The 15,924-nt window shown below is 32.0% G+C and overlaps 1 protein-coding gene across 3 annotated transcripts in view; it reads right to left on the bottom strand.

Annotated features, from left to right (window-relative positions):
• The window catches only part of LOC149421694 (uncharacterized), a 253,161-nt gene that overhangs the window by 75,436 nt on the left and 161,801 nt on the right, over window positions 1-15,924 (bottom strand). For all 3 annotated transcript variants that reach the window (XM_089635019.1, XM_089635020.1, XM_089635018.1), the window contains one exon: window positions 9,663-9,885. In XM_089635019.1, the coding sequence (XP_089491145.1) occupies window positions 9,663-9,885 (223 nt within the window). The remainder of the gene's footprint in view (window positions 1-9,662; window positions 9,886-15,924) is intronic.

Below are 15,924 nucleotides of genomic sequence, written 5' to 3'. Positions count from 1 at the left end.
AATATCCGCATGTTTCAGCGGTAATACATTACATCGTAGTGAAGAAGTGTTCAAGGGAGTATACGTATATATAGATTGAATCTAACAGTGTAGGAGCATTTCACGTAGAAACTGAAAAACTGAAGTGGAATAACATTTTCCTGAACGGCGTTTTATGCTCAAATCTCTAAATTCACCCACTAATTGGCTTATTAATGAATAGAGGTGAATTAATTAGGCTCTTAGAATTGAAAGAAATCATATATCATAAACACTGGTCTGAGGCAGTCAACTCTTAGATCAGCAACATCAGCAGCAGTAGGCAGACTGATAGAGAACCTAAGCGCAAGCCAAATACTAAGTTTGGTGATCGCGCTTTCGGAGTACTGGGGCGAAGGCTTGGAATAAACACCCTCCTGAACTAAGATCCATAACAAGTCCAACAGAATTCAGGTCTAAACTAAAAACTTACCTTTTTAAGCTGTCATAACCTTAAATTAAATATACCATTCCTAAGAGAAAGTCCAGTTATATTCAATTTTCAAATTATGTCCTAAATCCTGTTTCGCTAATAAACAATATAAAAAAATTTCGCTAATAAACAATTAGATAATGTTAATAAGGTGTTAATCTCAAGTGACCTACCAGGTAAGTATTGAACTGTATATTTTCTCCATAAATAGTTAGTAATAACATAGATCACTGTAGAAATGTATTATAAGTTTGTACAGCGCCCTTGGGGTGATTTCGCACAAAAACGGCGCTATACAAGTCATCCAAATATTATTATTATTATACGTGATCCGTGGGCTTAATTGATGCTCACTTCATCTAAGACGCGATCAATTGATTCCGCTCCAACTTGGAGAAACAAAAGTTGTCAGTTATGAGACGTTTAAAGACCTCATAAACACATTAACTCCCTTTTTAGTGTCAAAAGTACATGCGGACCGCCAATGTATATTAAAGTTATTATTTCAATTCGAGTTTGTCAATATATTAGTATTTTTAACTTTTACGTGGCCATCTGACATTTAGGAATGTCAATTCATAGACAGATGCACCAGTGTTATCAGCGTATATCGATTTGCATTGTCAATATCGGTATGGCTATCAACAGATCGACACTATTGTAAAATTTCCACTGTAGTAGAACCCCAGATGGAGAGACTCAGTCAGTTTCACCGACAAGTACTGAATTCTTGAAGCCAACCCATTCTTATTCCTAATTTCCCTCCTGTGATGGAACGAACGAACACGAACGTATTTAAGGCGACTCTTAATGGTAAATCACTATTTTAATTAAACATATATAAACGATAAGAAGGTTTTCCTATCGTTTCGCTGGAGTAGAATCCAAATAAAAAAATAAATCACTCATTAAAAAATATAAATGTAAACTACTAAAAAATATTTTCTTCAATAGAAATGTATGAACGCGTAAAGGAAATAACTTTCTGTAACTGATTAATTTTTTTGGTTTCTTATAAAATTATTTACAATATAAATAAAACCAGTTTTGTGTTTGAAATCGAACGTTTCTAGACTCCGTTTGTGAAACGATTTTAATGCCTATTACCTACAATATAAGATTTACCAAGAATATACACATTTTTGGCTTGCAGCTTCCTCTTAAAGAGTTTGTAATCTGGATATGTTTTGATGTCATAAAAAACCCAAAATTTCATTAATAAAACTACAATATATAATATAACTACATTACCACTATAGTGGCTGTATCGAAATGGTCACGATCGCATTGCGCAATGTGCATGCCCCTCTTAACATAAACTAACCCAACTGTGTGTTGCGTCTTTTTTCAGTGCCTTCATTTGACCGATTCCCAAATTATTTCTCTTTTTGTTGGGTTAAACAATATGACCATCGGTATGTCGATACAGCCACGAAATTTTAAAAATGATTATAGATTTTATTTTTCATTTATTTTTGTAGCGTTTGTATAACAGATAGCTGTCATGAACTCTTGTTATCTCTTAATATAATATACGTTATTAATTTTCTAATAATAAAACTCTATCTCCGGATGTACGACACTTAATCTGTAATAATAATCGTTGTAATCATGCGAACGTCTACCGTGTGAAATATATGTAAATACCTTCCCCGGAACTTAGTAGGCACTTTGTGATCCGAATGGGGGAGTATTTTCTTTGTTAGCATACTTTACGAACATGTTTTATGGGTACTATGAAACACTTAACGTATTATTTATGTGTGTCCATATTTTACGGAATGAATAAATAATGTATAGAAACAGACTATTGTACCCCGAAACCACGAGTTTAGCAAGCAATTCATCGATTTCCACATGGACAGAAATCAAGTGGCCAAAATGTATCGAAAAGACCTAATATTTCCTAGCGTCTACGCGCCGCACTTAATACTTCCGGAAAACTGTTATAAATAAATATCTTGTTTCGGTTATTATAATAATTTCTAACCAAAGTATAAAATATTTTTAAATAATTACACCCACAATATTGCATAGTTTAAGTTAACCGTACCTTCTTAAATTAGAGAAAAAATGCTAGTATAAAATAAAATAAAAAAACCTGTTTTATTAAATTTATTTAATTAAACCAGGTGTTATTACATTTATTTAATAAAACAAGGTTTAATTAATAAAAAAATTATTAAATTGATTGTCCTTACTTTTTCATAACTTTGTCAGCGCAGTTATAAAAAAATATGTATATATAATGAAGTAAAGCGAGTTTATATCTGCCCTGATGATAGCATGGTTGTACCGAAACCAGTTGTGGTGGTCCTATAAATCAATATAGTAATCCATACATAGATACAGTAAAACGTTTAAAATTGTACCGCCAGACAGTTATTGATTTAAGAAGTATTATGTATTGTGACAATATTATTGAAGCATGATCTACTGTATCACCCGTTATCATTTATTACTTTATTTAATTATGTAGGTACATCAAGCAACCATTTAAAAAAAAATAATTTCCACATATTCCTTATCTTCATCAGCTTTTTACTTGATAATTTCGTGACAAATCAAATCCCGTGACAGTGAGTGATAGTTCACCTGATAGACAGGAAAGTATCCCAACTTCTATAATTCATGACAGGATCAACTTTTTCACCCTCGCTGAATCTAGGGGATTTCATCTCTGAACACATTTAAACATACAAACGGAACGTTGAATTTTTTTTATAAAAGTTCCTTCATGGATACACTTATTAATGACAATGTCTTTTAAAATCACTAAATTAGGTGTGTAGATCACTTTTTAAAGTATTTTTGAAATGTCAGTTTCATGAGGTATCCAGTCACCCCAAAATGTCAATCTCTCCAAAAGCGTGCCGGAAACCATTAAAACTACACCAAATAATACATTAAAAATAGATTCTAAGAACCACATTAAGCACGGGTTGTTTTAGAAAAAATGAACAATTCTTCGAATTTCAAGATTAATTTTCAAGTTTTTTTCAGGTCCTGTTAATTGTTCAGTTCTGTCAAGTAATTGGGCTATAATGGTATAATAGAAATTGAATAGGACTTTCACGGAAACCGAAAATGAACGTTGAAATTTGAATGAATTGTTCAACTCTATGAAATAACCAATATTAAGTATTAATGTTTAAATCTGTAAATTTTAATGTAAAAACGACTAAAATTGAATAAAGTAAAAAATTTGATCGGGTCATAAATAATCGGAGTGTGTTGTTATTTTTGCAGGTGGGCATGCGCCTGGAGAAAGCAGCAGAAAAATGGTCGAGTAAAGTAAATCCATCAAATTACTTCAATCAATAAAAAAAACCAATCCATCTTTTTTGGATTGCTACTCATTATAAATCAAAAGATTATTCCATGGCGGACAATAAAACACGCACAAGCAATGCGCTCATCAGTGAGCAACGGTTTATGGATTAGCGCGATTTTTTTTTAAAGAAAGGCAAAAATTTCTGAGTTACAATATTTGAAAAGCTCCTACTACCATCACAGTAAGCGGAAAATGTAGCACGTGACGTGGTGAAGGCCAGCCGAAAGATTGAACCCACGACAACGACGTTTGGGTGGGTCTGTGATGTTTTAATTACTCCATTCATGGAAATGACTCTTCGACAATAATGACCGGCTGTCAGGGTGAATAATCGATTTAACCAACAAATTTGTCATAATCCATCAAACTACCACTTGTTTTGTGCGTTGTGACGTGTGACTTGAAATAATAATAATTTATGGCCACGCTCGACTGTTTGATCTCAGTTAATTGTTACAAATCGATTTTTTGACCGTTACAACCCGGTGTCTAATGTGATCACGACCCTAGAATAATAAATTACACACATATCGATTTTAAATTATATTCCCATTAGTTGATGTGCATTTTATTTCGTGGCTTCAGACGATTTTTCTTCATTTTTTGTTCGATTAGGATATTAGTATTGCCAGTTCTAGTATTTTTAGATGAAAGAATTATGTTTTGATGAAAATCTTTGACAGCTCTAATTTGTTTTTTTAATATTACATTCAAAGAAATTACAAGTTTCGTAAGGCATTACTGTAATTTAGGACACTTTAGCGAAGATCACAATCAAGAAATTTTTCATACAAACTATATATTATATTCTTACTGAGTTAGTAATCTTAATATATTGACTCGAAGTATTTTTATATGGTTATAGGGTATAACTAATCGAAAACTAATGTGTATATTTCTTTTATAGAAAATAAAAGAGTGATTTATACGTGCAAAGTAGTTTATAGAACATTTATACACGGGCATTTAAGTACCAAAAAAAACATCAACCTTATAATATTAATAATAACATAAAGTCTATATGGCGCAGTTCTGAGTTGTTTCACTTCAAATGCGCTAACCTTATGGTACAAAAGCTCACTCGAACCTAAAAACACAACCTTTCACGAATACGTGAGTTACGAACGTAATGTTACAGATAAAATTAGTTACTTGTTTACTATTTTTGTCAAATAAAGCTTAGCGTGCACGTGCACAATGAATATATTATGTAAAACGGATACGGTAAACCCGGCACCGGATGGACTTGAGAGGAGTGTCATGGAGAATAATGTATGACTTGGAAGCAGATAGAAGAAGCGGGTCTCTATGGGAAGTCATTGTACGAAGTGAATCATGTACTTGAGTCAGATCTTGTCAAAAGTCAGAATAATGCAGTAGTATTAGTAGTAGAATAGTAGTTTATAAGAATTTTGCTCTGCCGCAAGGAGGGGCGTTTTCAAATAGAGAAATACTATCTACAAAAACTTTTGTTTTCGTAAGACTGTTTTAATTTAATAATCAGTCAGGTTATTTATGATAATTTTCAAATGCAAATTCAATTATTTTTTGATTAAAAATATTTAATTAAAAAGAACTCTAAAATTGTGAATTTTGACAAAATATTTGATAAAAAGTTTTAGAAGAAATATCAATTATTTAAGTTCTTACATAAAATCATTTTTTTGATTATAAAAAAATAAGTTTGCTATAATATATATGTAAAAAATAAATTTACTATTGAAACCTTCTTATACACAACAAGTTGCCTACTAAAAAACATTGAAATCTATATAATTAAAAATGTTCGTTTGTTCAAAATCTTAAATCTTCGAAAGTTCTTCAACGATTGTTTTGAAATTTTAACAATATGTTGCGTTCGAATAAGAATGTGTTTTATATACCTTTAGTATGATGTCACCTGTTACAGGTAGAAAAATGCTTTTTTTTCTGTTGGACGTAAAAGTAACACGCGCTATTGTTGGCAATGTTACTATCTGTACCCTGCAATGCGTGGCAGGGTACAGATAGTAAAATAATAATATAAATATAATATAATATTAGTATGTTGATATTTGTCACTTTATAAAAATATATAATTTTGTATTAAAATAAATATATCTTGAAAATCCGAATTAGCCATTTCGCAGACGCCAACACTAATATAGAGAATAAGTATTTTAAAAACTGTTTGGCAGACCTTATGAGCGGATAAATGCATCAATTTCCATACAGAAAACTGTGCCAGGAATTTAGAAAGCCAAAGTTCACGGTTCGAAAGTATGTCGCTTTACCATGCGAATCAATAAGTTTATCTTAAACGTCGAGATTATTTTTTTTCTTAAATTAAATTTGAAGTCGGTAAACCAGAAAGAGGGATTCTTTGACCTCAAAAACGTTTATATGACTCTTTTCAATCTAATCCTAGGATGAAGGATCAAAGGACTCATCAAATCCAGGTTTTGAGACCCTGAAGAGATCAAGAGAAAGGGTAGGAACTCAATAAATAAAACACTGTATATTCTAGATATATGGCAGATGTGTTGTTATATACCGTATACTCTTATCATATGGTATGATCTTACAAAAGTGAACGTAGCGGTAAAATATATTTTGAATAAAACGTTTAGTATTTTTACGTACCCAAATATTTTGACATTATGACTGTGATAAATAATGTATTTCCGTTTATTTGCTATAGCTACAGGGGAGTTTTATATTCGTTAAATTAAGATTAATGAAACATTATAAAGATTTATTAAAATAGTTAAGAACTTTTGTCTTTATCTTTTATCCACATTTCTTCTATCACGGCTATCTTTAGACTAGCCTTGGTAGCCATTTGCAGTGGCCGTGATAAGCTGAAACCCGAAAGTATGGATAAAACGTTTGATAATATAATGAATTCCACCACGAATTGTCAGTATCAAAAATAGAAACATTTATAAACATTTTTTTATGAAAACCACTGTTCAACGGCTCATGTCATAAGTACGATAAATGAACTCAATATAAAGATATTGTTGTTGAGTCTCGTAGGTAATCCCACTTCACGGGACGGGCATTACCAAACCAAACTGCCAACATAATTATCAGTATAAACTAAAAAGACATTATAGGCGATTTTCACGTTTTTTTTTTTTTTTAAATTTATTCAACTAAAAACATAATAATAATAATAATTAATTTAGATAAATGTAGAACGATCCATATAGAGAAAGGCAAAATTGTAGATGGGGACGAGAGTATATTTAGAAATTTTCAAATTACTAGTATGAAAAGGGATGAGGTTTATAAATATTTAGGATACCCACAATCAAATAGATTAGACCATACTAGTATTAAAAATGATATTAGGATTAAATTTAAAACTAGGATCAGGAAAATTTTAAAATGCAATCTATCTGCTAAAAATTTAGTAAAAGCAATAAATACTTGGGCAATACCTCTATTAACGTACTCATTTGGCATAATTAAATGGTCTAATACAGATTTAGATAACTTAGAAAGATTAATTAGAACTACGCTAACAAAGTTTAATTGCCATCATCCAAATTCAGCTATAGAACGACTTAATTTACCTAGAAATTTAGGAGGTAGAGGTATAGTCAAAATAACTTCTTTAAAACATAATCAGGTAGAAATGCTAAGAACCTTTTTCCATAGGAAAGCTCATAGCTCAGAAATGCACGAAATAATTTGCAAGGCAGATAGAAATATTACACCTTTAAATTTATACGATGAGAATGCCAACATTTTTATAAATCCCAACCAGGAATTATTAGATTCCTGGTCATATAAAATTTTACACTCAAAACACTTCAATTATCTCAACCAAACATATGTTGACAAATTTTCGTCAAACAAATGGTTGAGTATTGGAGAGTTGAGCGCAGAAATAGAAGGATTTATGCTTGCCATTCAGGATAGAGTCATTAATACTAAAAATTATAGAAAGCATATAATCAAAGATACAAATCAAATTGATGATTTGTGTAGAAAATGTTTGGCTTTTCCGGAAACTATAGAACATATTATATCTGGATGTTCTATATTAGCACCGTCCGAGTATACATTTAGGCACAATCAAGTTTTAAAAATAATTCACCAAAATTTGGTAATTAAACATAACTTGATTGACTGCCGTAATATAGTACCATACTATGAATACGAACCAAATTCATTTTTAGAAAACGAATTTTATAAAATATATTATGATAAAACTATACTAACAGACCGAGCAATTAGTCATAATAGACCCGATATAATTTTACATGACAAAATTAAAAAAAATAACTTATATCATTGATGTCGCTATTCCAAATTCCTGTAACATTCAAAAATCTGTTAATGAAAAAATTAGAAAATACACAGATTTAGGAAACGAAATAAAAAGAATTTGGCATTCTCAGACTATAAAAATATTACCATTCGTTATTTCGGCTACTGGCATTATACCTAGCTCTCTCATTAAAAATTTAGGCGTATTAGATCTATCAAAAAATTTATATATAAAGATGCAAAAGTCGGTCATTTTGAATACATGTAGGATAACGAAAGATTTTTTAAATATTTATGTTGAGGGATCAGTAGGATTTATAGGCCCTGTTAGAAGTACTACCGAGCCGAACCCTCTGATATGAAAATATCTGGAGACGGTGAATTTTTTTCCCATTTGATCTCTGGTGAGTTGACGTGTTGTTGTTCTTGTATTGTTTTGTATTTATTTTGCTTATATAATGCACTTACATAATGTTGATTGACTAGATGATCATTTGTGGAAAAGTGAGTGGAAGGGTTAAGTTTTTCCTTTGGGGAAGATTTAACCCGGACAACTAAATCGGAAGTTTAAAAAAAAAAAAAAATTCTTTATTCCAGGATGTGGGGAGGTTAGTGCAATCCCACACATCCCATAGATGAGATAAGTACAAATAATATTTACATAGAGTAACATAAATAAAATAAATAAAAAGAGATTAAAAAATTAAAAATGAAATTAAGTTAAAGCAGAGAAGCACGGGAATCCAACGGATCTAAGATTGTATAATAAACATAAAAATCGGTAAGTATCGGATAGTTAAGGTTGGGTCAAGGGGTTATATGCTTACTTAGACAATCGACTAATGACAAAATGTGGAAGTTTTTTTATGCGAAAAAAAAATTCGAAAAAAAATAAATAGTCAAAGACCAAATGTTTTACTCCATATAATGTCAGGAATCAATAATTAAAGTGAGTAAAGTACGTCCCTTAACATCCTGTATATATATATATAGCATGTACCCAAGGATTTAAACCAGTGATTCCCGAGGATATTTACTCGTAAAGCGAAAAATTTAGATGTCGTTTTGATGTCCGATGATATTTTTTTAAATGAAAAACAAAAATTTTATATTTAAATATATTGGGTTTTTGTGTGAGTACCTACAAGAGACTCAACAGCTACCAACTGTCTGGAGCCAGTGAAACCATGGCCTCACCAATTGGGGTGTATTGTGAGGCTGGAGGTAGTGGTGAGGGGAAGTAGATTGGAAAGAGTATAAGAAGAGTAGAAGTATACTGTATATTATTTTAATTAATAAATTGTTAAATAACACAAATTAATGTAATAATTTTACTTGCGCAGGATTTGAAAATGTGACCTTCGGCTTGCTTATAAAGAGCCTTATCCCTCGACCAACTATATAAACTCAGTCTAGTTCCAACAGCACGGTAATAGACGAGACAGAGCGCGTACCACCGCAGTGCCGCAGTGTAATCAGTGCCGACGAGAAGATTAAAAAAATATCATCGAACTGCAAAATTACATCTTTGCTTTTTACTCAAAATGTTCTCTGGAATCACTGATTAAAACCCTTCGCATGCGTGATGTTACACCCTGTATATAAGGATTCACTTACTTCTCTAAGCCCTTGAAGGCGTCAGACTCGATGTTGGTGATCTTGTTCTCATACAGGGTGAGAATCTCCAGGGTGTCGAGGCCCTCGAAGGCGCGGCCGTGCAGCGCGGACACCTTGTTGTGGTTCATGTTGAGGATGAGCAGGTGGTGCAGGTTGCGCAGGGCGGCCGAGGGTACCACTCCCAGGGAGTTCTGCGAGACGTCCAGCTGCGTGAGGCCCTTGCCTGTAACAAACATGCCATTGTATATTTCAATGAAGCACATCTATTGAAAATGCTGAAAAGTTACAGGATTTCGTTCATAGTTAGCAGTACAATATTAACATATTAATATTGACATTACATAAATTTTGAAAAATATGAATATTACTAACACAATCAGTTGAAATTTCGAAAGAGATAAAAAGATATTTTTTGTTAAAAATATCATTTAATAGGTACTTTATCGCTTGCCTACAAATTCAAAGCAACTTTCAGTTCATTTAACCTAGAGTTACGCAGGCCACACGCACAACAGAAATTAGTATTTTTGTCTAGCGTGGAAAACATCGGTTCCAATTTTGAAAATGGCAATTATAATTTTTTTATTAAAAAAAAATATTTATCATATAGGTACTTCAACGCTTGTCTGAATTCTTTACATAATAAGTTCCAATATCGAAGTTGACACTTAAATCCAAACCAAATTATAGTACATTGAACCACGGTTACGAAGGGTGCACAGACAACCGAAATTAGAATTATTGATTATAAGTCTGTTATTAGTGCAAGTAAAATCTATATTGAACTTGATTTCTGATTATCGTGAACTCCGCCTAAGAAAAGGCATTTTGTGTGCCTAGCCCAATGAAAATTATAAAAGTACCCTCTATTCAATAGCCATCCACATTTCAAACATTACTAGTTTGTATAGCTCCTCAATCAAAAAACAATGGGTGAACTACATAGGGTGTTCTTTTAACTAACTGCTAAGGTTGCACACTTACATCCTATTAACTCGTGTAAATCCGAGATGTGTTTATACGGTGTATGTATCGATCAATTTTAATGTAATCACTTTTAGTTTTAGAAAAAGCTCCCTCTGAAGAGAAGCCACCTACTCGAACAATTTATGTTTAAACATGTACCTAAAAAAAAATTATCATTTATCATTGTGAAAATACCGCGAACCCCTTTAAATGAAACGGTTAATTTGATAACATACTTGTACGTAAATACGCAATAGTTTTCACATACAGAGTTTCGGTAAAATAAAATAAAAATTCACTAGAAATCCGGATTTATTCTGAAAATTTTATTTATGACAGTGCACACAACGCAACAGTACAAAACGAAGAAAAAAATCCTCGGCGCGCGTGGCACTTGAAATAGCGTGACCTAGACGAGTGTAAACAAGTGACAAACAATAGTTGAACATTAATGCAAAGAACCGAAATATTATTACGTTCACAATCTATTTCGTTTGCCCTTTTGAAAGTAATTTTTTTGTTGGTTATGAACTGCCTCGAATACTAGGAGCGCGATGTGAGGTCACAATATGACGTTTACAGCGAACGTTTGCCGCAACAAATCCCCAATGAAAAGCGTGACAGTTAAACTTACGAACCGCCAATAGAATATAAATTGCACTGGCCAATTAACGTGAAACGCCACGCCATAAAATATCTAGGTGGTAATTATTTTCCTAGCTGTTAGTCACATAATTTCAATCCATCATAATGGCTATCACATCAGCTTACACATGCAGATCATAAATATTTTAAAAAAGACAATTATTACAGATTTTGTCATAAATACCTCCTAAATTTAGCTAAACATAAAGTAAATATATATTTATTATAATTTATTATAGTCGGTCGGTGGTTGAGTTGACATCCCGTTTGGATCCCACTCAGGCGTAGTGTGTTCAATTCCTCGGCTCGCTAATTCCTCCATCACAACACATGCAAGAACACATTTCAGCTCGCTGTGGTGGTGGTAAGAGATTTTAAAATATTGACAGGTTATTCGTATCCCGGAAATGTTTGCCTTTATTTAAAATGAAGAAAAGTCCAAGAAACATGAATATTTCGCTTTCCAACTTTTTTTATACTTTATTCTCTATGTTTTGTAAATCTTTTAAGTATTTATATTAGATAATATAGCTGGTACTGGATTAAGCAAAAGTGTAAGCCCCCCTTGGTAGAGGGTGAGCTATTTCCACCAAATACCCTAATTGGTGGAATGATTTTTCCTTTTAGTTTTTCTATGTGTGCTGTTTAAAGGTCAGATGTTAATCAATATATAGGCCCATATATTTTTCACTATGTAGAATTATAGATTTCTTTCTTCTATTTGTAATGGTTTATGCAACGGTTTTATTTTTCGAGGAGACCTTAACCCTAGATTCATAACCATTCGTCCCATAGACCGCGCAAAACGTAAATTTGTGTAAGAAAGGTTTTGGGTGGTACGCCTGCTTTTTGAATGTGTAAGAGCGAGATGACAGATAGAGGTATAAAAGATGACGGATGCATCTGCTCACTCTCTTTTCCAAACCGACAGCTCAGAAGATAGAAGTAGTCAATCTGTACTAAATTGTTAAATAAACATTATATTCGACACGCGTTCTATTATTGAGTACCACCAAGTCTGTAAATAACAATTTGTTTCTAGTGTTTCGAGTGAAAGAGATAGAATGATGACCTCTCAAGTACCTTCCTAGATCGCTTGTTCATTAGTAACGCGGGTGTGCTTGCCTCGCAGTGAAGTCTTGTGGACAAGTTATAGACCTTTGATCGTCTGAGAGACGAATGTTTATGAATAGTGTAACTTTTGACGAGACTGCAAGTTATTTTGAAAACATTGTTTTTGATGAGTTCGAGTTATACAGAGTAAAAGTAAGTATATGATATTATTCTATATGAGTTATAATTTATAGTTACATCTTATTTTATCGTTCAAAATGTATTAATGTGTGTATTTTACATCAAATCTTTTTATTTTATTTTAGAGTGGATGATCGGCAAATTAATGACTATTTGAATCGTTTATATGATTCTGGTGATGATGATTTTACCAGTCAGCAAAAGGACGTAGAAATCAGTGATGTCGAAGATCATGTTGAATTAGATGAAATGGTACCGACAGATTCCGACAGTGATAACGACATGGTTACGTAAAAGACACGAAATGCCAACTTTGAAGAGATGCCTAAAAAGTAAAATCGCTGAAGTTTTAGATGAAATGCCTACCATTGCCACACCTGGTCCAAGTGGTACTCAAAAAAAGGTTTGTGGTTATTGTGATTATAAAAACCGGCATATGACAAGGATCCAATGCAAGCAATTCAAAAAGTATATGTGCATTAACCATCGCGGCCTCATGTGTGTGGAATGTACCGATGAAATTTAATTTTAACTCGTTTATTATTTTTTTTGTAACCTAATTAAACATTTTAAAGAGTGCCATACTTAATTTATTTATTTTATTTACAAGTACCCCAAAACTCGTCACTTAAATTTTGTCGTCTGTGAGACGAATGTTTATGAATAATGTTCCTCTAAGATAAGGTTATGAATATAGGGTTAAGATCAAGTAATAATTTTTTCAAATGTTTATTGTTATTAAGTATATTTTAAAAAGTCAGTTGTGTAATATATTATGATCCATTTGCGATTTTTCTTATAAAATTTCTATGTTTTTGGTCATTTTTGCGTCATGTAAGAAGATTAGGTTTAATTGGCTTATATTTTGATATGTATCTGAGGCGATTACTCATACGATTAACTTGAAGTAAAATTAAATCTTTCTTTAGAAAAACGTAGAAAGGACTTTGATCTCACCTGTATTTAAAAAATTATTAACAGTATGATAGACTCACCTACATTGTTTCAACTCATCCCCTTCCCGTAGACTCCCGTAGATTTTTTTGGTGTAAGCCTTAATGATTTTTGTCAGTAATTACGCAAGTAATATTTTACGTTGATTTGGCGAAAGTCGTGAACTCCATCAATACCTTGTTCTTGTCTTGACTTGACATATCTTTATTGTTTATGTGCTCTATTTTTGTCATGAAGTATTTTTTTAATTATCCTGTATTGTAAAATTTCTCCCTGTATGAACTTCGTGTAGTATGTATTGTGTTAAATTGGACATGGTCCGTTAGTAAATAAATAGTTGAGTTGACCGTGTTACTACTGTTAATCTCCTATGTCAACATATTGTTTTATGTTGTTTAAATACGATTTGATAAGTTTTATACAAGACCAGTTACCCCTCTTTTTTCTTTTTTTTTTTAAATCAATATTTCATGACTCACGGTATCGAAGGCTCTTTGGAGGTCTTCGATAATTGCTGTGACATGGTTTCCACTATCTACAATAAAACTTTATTTTAAAAATAAGAAATCTGAATAATAAATATTTAATAAATAATGTAATTAATGAAAGTATAATAGTTTTAGTTTTAGTGTAGTTGTCGATGATGAATGAACGCAAATTAACCCACTTACCGACATCCGATCGAGCTGAAACTCGGCAGGACTCTTTATCGATGACAGTGAATTCTATCAAATTTGGTTTCAATCACATAAACACATGAATATACGAAAATATACGAAATGAAAGTCGACCCTACACGATCGGCATCTTGTAAGATCAGTCGCGCGGTTGACACTGGTCGCTTTGAAGGAAGGTACAATCCTCACCCAAACCATTTTTTTTCAAATAGATTTATTAATTTTTTTACGGTTTTTTTGTTTTCTAAGGGTTCAATTTTCAAAAATTGAAACTGCAGGCGACTCTTGAATCATTAATAAACTTATAAACTGATAGACTTCTTACACATTTTGCACATAATATTGTGTGTATAAATACAGCATACATCTTCTTAGATTATTTAACTAACTATCGTCATTTAGCATAGTAACAAAGGATTGGGTGTATTTTTGATGTTATAAAATTATTTTTAATTATTATATGGGTACTCAGAAAACACTCTCCTTTTTTTGCGCGAGTTCGGATGTTGTTTCGTATTTAATTAAAATATGTTCTAGCTAGAAAATATTTTAATTGACCCGTAAAAATAATAAATTGGATCAAACAGTCGAGATTGGCAATTAAAAATAACTCGTCTACTTTAATGTCGGATGGTAAAAATATTTTTTCCGGCCTGACACAAATGTCCGGCCTAAACTGAATGAAATGGTAAAAATATTATGTAACACGGGCTTCTGGAACTAACGGCAGCGTGGAGAACAAATTGTGAACGTCACAACTTTATTAACCCACATTTTCCAAATATTTAACAAAAGCTCTCACAATTATTAGCCAGAACTGGAGCTAGCATCGCTTACTTTCCACCGATGGCAATTTCAGGATACAAATGTGTCCTGAAAAATTATTCATTTTCATCCTACCTACGTCGACTTTAATTTGTAAATAAATGCGGTGAAGCTTTTTCCCATACTTTTAATTTTAAAACTAGTCAATAGCACCTTAATCGCCTTTTTGTGCGACTACATGCGACATCGCGTAATAACTCAATATTTGAAAAAAAATTGTAACGCGTATGTGGTAATTGTTCATAAATATATTATTTTAAATATGTGATATCATCGATCAATGAACATCGATGATATGACACGTACAACACTCTTTTAAATTGCATGAAAATGTTTAAATTGTCAGATAGAAGAGTTTTCACTCATTGGGTATTTCTATATAAAATTCTAAATGGTGCATAGCTCAGAATTGCTAGCATTGATAAGTTTCTGGATTCCACTGGTTAATAATACTAGAAGTCGGGATTTATTTCAGTGCAGAAATTTTGGGACTAACTATATATAATGTGTAATTATTATTCTAATACAAAAGTCCCTAAAAAGGACGCTAATTAATAAATAAATTTCATGAGTTCATCAATAGTTAAATATATTTTCGTAAAGAATCTCCACTTCCTCGTGTCTTTAACAGTTCTTATTTAAGTCAGTTTGGTTAAACCATTTGAGAAGTTTTACGGACGAAATGGAATCATTAAAAATAATATATCAGAAATCAGAATAATAATAATTACTCACACACTTTATGTGTTCCTTAAATGTAGTGATAAAATTTCTAGAAGTCCTACATTATTAAATTATGAAATTATACTTTGCCAATCTTTCTATAAAAAATGTTGAAGGTTTTTGCACTTTGCAATGATTCATCTTCTTAAGGATGTTTTCTTTCTAATGGCGCGTTATTCTTAGAAAATTACTTCCTCAAAATACACCCTCATAGGCGA

The sequence above is a fragment of the Hesperophylax consimilis genome, chromosome 8 (assembly GCF_061612785.1).
Source record: "Hesperophylax consimilis isolate HC1 chromosome 8, BYU_Hcon_1.0, whole genome shotgun sequence".
In the NCBI taxonomy this organism is placed as follows: Eukaryota; Metazoa; Arthropoda; class Insecta; order Trichoptera; family Limnephilidae; genus Hesperophylax; species Hesperophylax consimilis.
The sequence above is the reverse complement of the archived record's forward strand: the minus strand, read 5'-3'. Positions and strand labels throughout refer to the sequence as shown.